This window comes from Dendrobium catenatum, unplaced genomic scaffold, assembly GCF_001605985.2.
Source record: "Dendrobium catenatum unplaced genomic scaffold, ASM160598v2 fragScaff_scaffold_853, whole genome shotgun sequence".
NCBI classification, from domain to species: Eukaryota; Viridiplantae; Streptophyta; class Magnoliopsida; order Asparagales; family Orchidaceae; genus Dendrobium; species Dendrobium catenatum.
In genome coordinates, this window is record NW_021319315.1 from 2,311,107 (window position 1) to 2,316,934 (window position 5,828).

General features: G+C 32.2%; 1 protein-coding gene across 1 annotated transcript; it reads right to left on the reverse strand.

Moving 5' to 3' along the window:
- Positions 1–1,428: 1,428 nt before the first annotated feature.
- Positions 1,429–5,433, reverse strand: LOC110110396 (membrane-anchored ubiquitin-fold protein 3). The gene is made up of 3 exons (XM_020841850.2): positions 5,005–5,433; positions 1,870–2,040; positions 1,429–1,712 (listed from the first exon to the last, which is right to left on the reverse strand). Exons 1-3 carry the CDS (start codon positions 5,132–5,134, stop codon positions 1,654–1,656), a joined length of 360 nt encoding a protein of 119 aa, XP_020697509.1. The 5' UTR covers positions 5,135–5,433; the 3' UTR covers positions 1,429–1,653.
- Between the last annotated feature and the right edge of the window lie 395 nt (positions 5,434–5,828).

A 5,828-nucleotide genomic window follows, 5' to 3' on the forward strand; every position in this document is an offset into this window, starting at 1 on the left:
CCTCTTAGACTGACAATAAGTCTGTAGTTGGAAAGCTATATTGAAATTCAATTTTTAGACTTCAAACTCTTCTGAATACATCTCCATAATCGGGTGGTTAACTTGCCATTCCAATAATCAAATAAAATTCTATAGGATTGCTTATTGACAAAGACTACATACATATCACAACATCGGGTGCATCCCGAGCCTCATGTTGAGTCAAGCTATATATACTCGGGATTATGTTCGAGTAGCAACAGACTTTCTTTGGGCCCCTCTTTAACTATCACTTTACAACCTTCCACCTCCTCTACTTGCTACTTGAAAAGAAAGTATTCTGCTCAGTCTCTAGACGTAGTTATATGTCCGGAGTTCAATACAACGTTGACACGTGTATTTATAATATTTATCACGTGCCTTTTTCAAATTTCTCCTACCCCGTGCTAGCAATCATGCATCTGCTCTCCTCTAACATCAGATCTCAGTTATGCATCCTGAGAACTGTCCTGTAAACAAATAATAGATAATTTTGATTGTTTTGATTTTTAATAAATTTATTTTATAATTTATTTATAAGTATATTTTGGATTAATATTTTTATTAAATTGCTTTGATTAAGTTCTTATTAGCACGTAATTTAGAATTTTAATAATTTATTAGAAAATATAAAGATGAAAGTAAGAGATGATAAAAAATTCACTTGCTTGCCAATTAAAAAATTGTTTTTGGATAATTTAAAGCAATAAATTATAGGCATATAGTTTATAATAATAATAGCAATAACAATTTTTATTGATGATTTAATAAAGATAAAGAACTTTGCCTATTTAATTATATCAACTTTTAAGATTTAGATATATGTTTTAATATTTAAGTATATTCATATTTTCAAAACTTAACTATGGTAAATATTAAACTTAAATACTCTAAATGTTGCACAACATGTGGATTATTAAAGAGTGTATATTCTTGAAAGAATTTGTGAAAGAATAGTGCTATGTAAATAATTATTCTTAAAAAAAACGTCTATTATTTAAATTTAAATAAATTTGTAGAAATATCTTAGGTAAACTTTGATATATATATATATAAAGGTTTTACAACATATGGATTATTATATTTATATTCTTGATGTTCTTGCCTAAAAATTACATCATATTTAGGCTTCAATTAAAACTGCTTTCTTACTGCTTCTTAAAGCAATTTTTTAGTATCAAATTTTTAATTTGTGTACTAAAAAGCTGTTTTAAGAAACAGTTAGAAATCTGTCACAAACAAAGCCTTCATTTTGTAAGCATTCTACACAGGTAAACCTATGGCTAAATCATTTGTTGGTACAAAGCTTTATTTATAAGGCACAAATTATATCACCATTATATAGTTCCTAACTCCCTACACTTAAATAAGAAGATGAGATCATTACAAGTTGAAAACAGAACAAAAACATTAATCAGAAGAATTACTTCAACTTTCTCATTCAAAAGAACAAACTGCGTCAGTATTTCATACAACCTTGGAAGAGAAATCTTAGAATTTCTTCAACGTTCCAAATCTTTAAGAAATTTAACTGGCAAAATTGAACCTGCAGAGTCGTAAAGCATCAGAGCCGCACAGCATTCCCAGTTCCTTGTGTTGAGAGTGACTGCAGAGGCTTGCTATACAATTTTTTTGTCAGAGGATTGTGCAGGAAGAACATCTGTTCGTCTTTGGTGCCTTCACCAATTGCTTTTCTGCAAGTTGAAAATGGCAAGTAGATGAAGAATGAGTAACAAGTAATTAGTATTCTATGTTTTGCATTTGTTAGAAATAAAGAACGACCTGCTTTCTGAATGATTAGAGATATCTAATGACATTAAAGAAGAAACATAAATCGGATAGATAGAATACCATTGTTTTTATCAGTAGTAGTAGGCCTCACCACTAGGTGCATTGTAATTACGCTTTCAGGAAGCTCCCCAACTGGTACCCTGGACTCTGCAAGTGTTCGATTATTCTCTAAAACTCTCCCAGCATTTATCAGCTTCAAATCATTTATTGTCTTTGGAGAAATTTCCTTACCTATCAACAAGTAAGTATAAAATTCGAAAGTGTAGAACATATATGCCAACTGCAAAAGAACTTTGAAGATAGTGGTGCTAGACTAGATCTTGGGAAAAAATATCACCAAAGTACAAAGCTGAAACAAAAAGGGCATAAAAGAAAAGACTAATAACACTCAAAACTATTTTTGGTATCATTAAAGTTGCTAAAGAAATAGATTCCTTAGTAGCATTCTGAACAAGGAATATTATAAGATATGAAAAAGACGAATCCATTGGACCGGTCTAGTCGGTCCGACAGGACCAGTTTACGCAGACAGAGGCGGACTTTTCCGCCTCCTGTACGCACCGAATGCACGCACGGCGTCGTGCGTCAGCTATTTAGGAAGGATTTTTGAGGGAGTTAGGAGGGAAATTTGAATGTAGGGAGTGATTAGGGATTTTCTTTTGATTTGTATGCATTAAATAGTTTGTATTCCTAAGATTAGTACATCTGGAATTTGGTTGAAATTTGAGATCTCTAAGGCTTAGATTTTTCTTGGGCTCTAGCGGCGTCTAGAGATTTGGGAGAGATAGATCCTTCTCTCGAATAGAGGATCAACTATGTCTTGGCATTTTCCATTTCATTTTATCAAATAATACAAATAATCTAATGTTTTCGCGGTTTTGTGTGGATTTTTTATGAGTACTCTCGCTGTTTTCCAATATTGATAGAAAGTACTTGAGATCTACAAGTGTTTCCTGTCAAATTCCTCTAGTTATCTTAGGATAAAACATTATGTTGTTTATATGGTCTATTCTGATCTATCAGCTACAAATTTTAAGAACACATTTCGAAGGACCAATCAAAAGAATAACTAAAAAGAATAAATGAATTAAAATTCTACCATACTTTGTCGTCATTATAATCACAAAGCAAAAATTTAGACAACTGATAATTGAGAATAAGTGTTGAATTTCATTTAAAATCGCTTTTAGCATAAGATTTCACCAATGACTACTAACAATTCAATATATGTCACTTCTCTTAAAAACCCATAAGTATATTTGCTGCGGCATAGTTGAGTCAAATATGGGAGTGACCAGGCCTGACTCAACTACAATGGCTCATCAAAGGTCTGCATAATTTCAGGAGAAAGTAGCTCAGGGTCAGAATGTTATATTGTTGATTTCATGCCCTTACTAATGTTGTCATGTCTGCAATAATTAGAAACTAAAATGTTTACATCCAAGAATGCCTTATTCATCAAGGATAGTTATATTTTCATCTGCTGTTTGCTTGCTGATCAGTAAATCTCAGTAAGAGACTTAACATCCCTAGAAAAACAGAGAAAATATTTTTATAAAAAATAATTGTTGCATGTGATACAAGGTAAAATAGGTAGAGTGGAGTAAATTGTAGCAAACTTAATAGCTTAAAGGAAGAATAGTAGAAGGAAACGAATAAAAAAATTGGAATAATAATGCAATTCTATGATCATAGTTTCCCTCTAACACTGCATCTCAATCCACGCCATTTTTTTACCCTTATTGAGATGTCGTTGATGTGTCAAAATTATATGGTTGTATGATAGAACAGTAAAAAAAAATTGAAGTGACCAAAGAGTTTCATCACTTTAGGAATTCATCTTATATTAAATATATATCATTTTGTATTAGTTATGAAGGTGTTATTTGCATATTATTATAGTTAAAATAGATGTAACTGAAATATTAGAGTAATTGAGAAAAATTTAGAAGATAAGAAGCTTAAAGTTTGTACAATAAATATTGAGTACATGGAATGTAATTTTACTTGGACATAAAATAAATATTTTTGGAATATCACATTATAGCTACCTGTAAAGATATAAGTAATTTAAATCAATTATACAAAAGAGTGATAGATGATGAGGAGAGAAATTTTAGAGTTGAAATTGGGTGGTTAAATAGAGGAGTCCCTTAAGAGCACTACCTAAAAAATGAGAATATTATGGGGACTAGAATATAAAAGGGATAAATTTCATCAAAATCCAAGCTGACTCGCAATGATATAAAGATTTGTGAGTTGTCTGATTGTAAGAAATGAGAGAATTATGTTGGAGGAGGATTCTTGAGCTCTTCTTGAGCTTCTTGCAAGAGAGAGGGATAGAGAGAAGGGAAGAGAGGGAGAGATTTTAGAAGGAAAATCTTCCTAAAGCTTTATTTCAATTTTCACCAAATTATATACCAATCTATAATGCTATTTATAGGCATTTACAGGAGTTGGATAGCTTGCGGATCAACCTAAACCTAAAACCGGAGCAATACACAACATTGGATGTATGGCAAAAATAGAAAAATGATACATGATTATGAAAGAGAGGCGGACTTAGTAACATTTATTGAGTATACATTTGTATAAAATAGATTTCATTGAGTGTTCACATGCCAAAAACAGATTAGTTTAAGAACATTGAATAACATGCTACTTGGACTAGCAATTTTGACAAGTTTATTGAATAGGAATGCCTGGCGAAATTACAAGAGCTTGGAATGAGAGAGTGGATCTCATGACCCGTTACTATATACGCTGCCCCAACAAAACAATTTGGATTGCTTCAGGGAGTAAAGCTTCCTACATATCTATCACAGAAAGATAAGATGTAAAGCAAACAATTAACCTTTAAATAGAATGAAGGATGCAGTTAAAGAAAAGTGAAGTTCTATAAATATTCTACGAGAATTCCACTTCTCTCCGGGCGTTCAGATTGGATGATTTGTCATTAGAACAAGTTCATGTAAACTAAAATTTCAATAAAAGCTACAGGGCCTGAATCACAGTAAGATAAATAGTAACAGAACGTCAACGAGACTTGGAGAAAGAGCAAAAATCAGACTTATCAAAGAAAGCCAAAACTCAAAAGTTCCATCAACGAAATCAATCAAACAAAATAATGACCTAATTGAGAAAATGGAGTAAGCGAGGAAACTCACGCCAAGAACAATAAATTCATTAACTCACCTGCCGGCCATATATTCAATATGTTTTTCTTGAGAGATTCCACCGTTGTAGAAAGATCGTACTTATTGGGTCCAATATCAGTACCATCTAAAAGCCTAAACTTGAGCTCGATCAAATCATCGCCAGCCATCTCAGAAATAATACCATAAAACAAACGCAGAACTCCTCCCTTATACTCTTACGAGCTCAGCTGAGTTTCAGAGACTGCCGCAGAATAAAATTTATTCTGCACCCAAAAACCAGTAGAGTTCGCTGGATTTGTGACTACATGAGAGTATGATTAATGATAGGATTGCTATTGAATCCGCGGGGAAATCGCAGTTGATAGATTCAGACGACGAAGGAAGGAGACTGCACACGGATGAGAATTTACCGATGTTTGCTAGGAAAGTTGGGATTGGGCAAAAGGAATTTATTTTTATTTTTAAATTTTGAGTGATGTTGAAGAAATTTTGATTAATATACGGGCTATGCCCAAATTTTCTAAAAAAAAAAAAAGAAATTTTGAGCTGGCACCAACACGGACTATAGATTTTTTTTTTTATATATATAAATGCTAAATACAGCTCTTCTTCAATATTATGACCCAGCATCTTTTAAATTTTTTAATAACTAAATTAACTGGCACTCATAGGCTCACAGCGCCGTAAGGACAGGATAAAGCTCTGGAAACAACAAAGATGTAGCTAGCATTCGTGGCCGCTTGATTTATCTGTGGTTGAAGATTTCGCTTTCATAAAAATTAATATAAACTAAAGTTATGTAATTGTATGTGTGTGTGTATATATATATATATATATATATATATATATAGAGACAGCTAA

What these genes read in the sequence shown, in the direction of transcription:
- LOC110110396 (XM_020841850.2), bottom strand. Translation starts at nt 5,134, where the DNA reads ATGGCTGGCGATGATTTGATCGAGCTCAAGTTTAGGCTTTTAGATGGT. An exon ending in ATTGAATATATGGCCGGCAG is followed by an intron (nt 2,041 to 5,004) that starts GTGAGTTAATGA and finishes ACTTGTTGATAG; the next exon opens with GTAAGGAAATTTCTCCAAAG. An exon ending in TACTACTGATAAAAACAATG is followed by an intron (nt 1,713 to 1,869) that starts GTATTCTATCTA and finishes TTCAACTTGCAG; the next exon opens with AAAAGCAATTGGTGAAGGCA.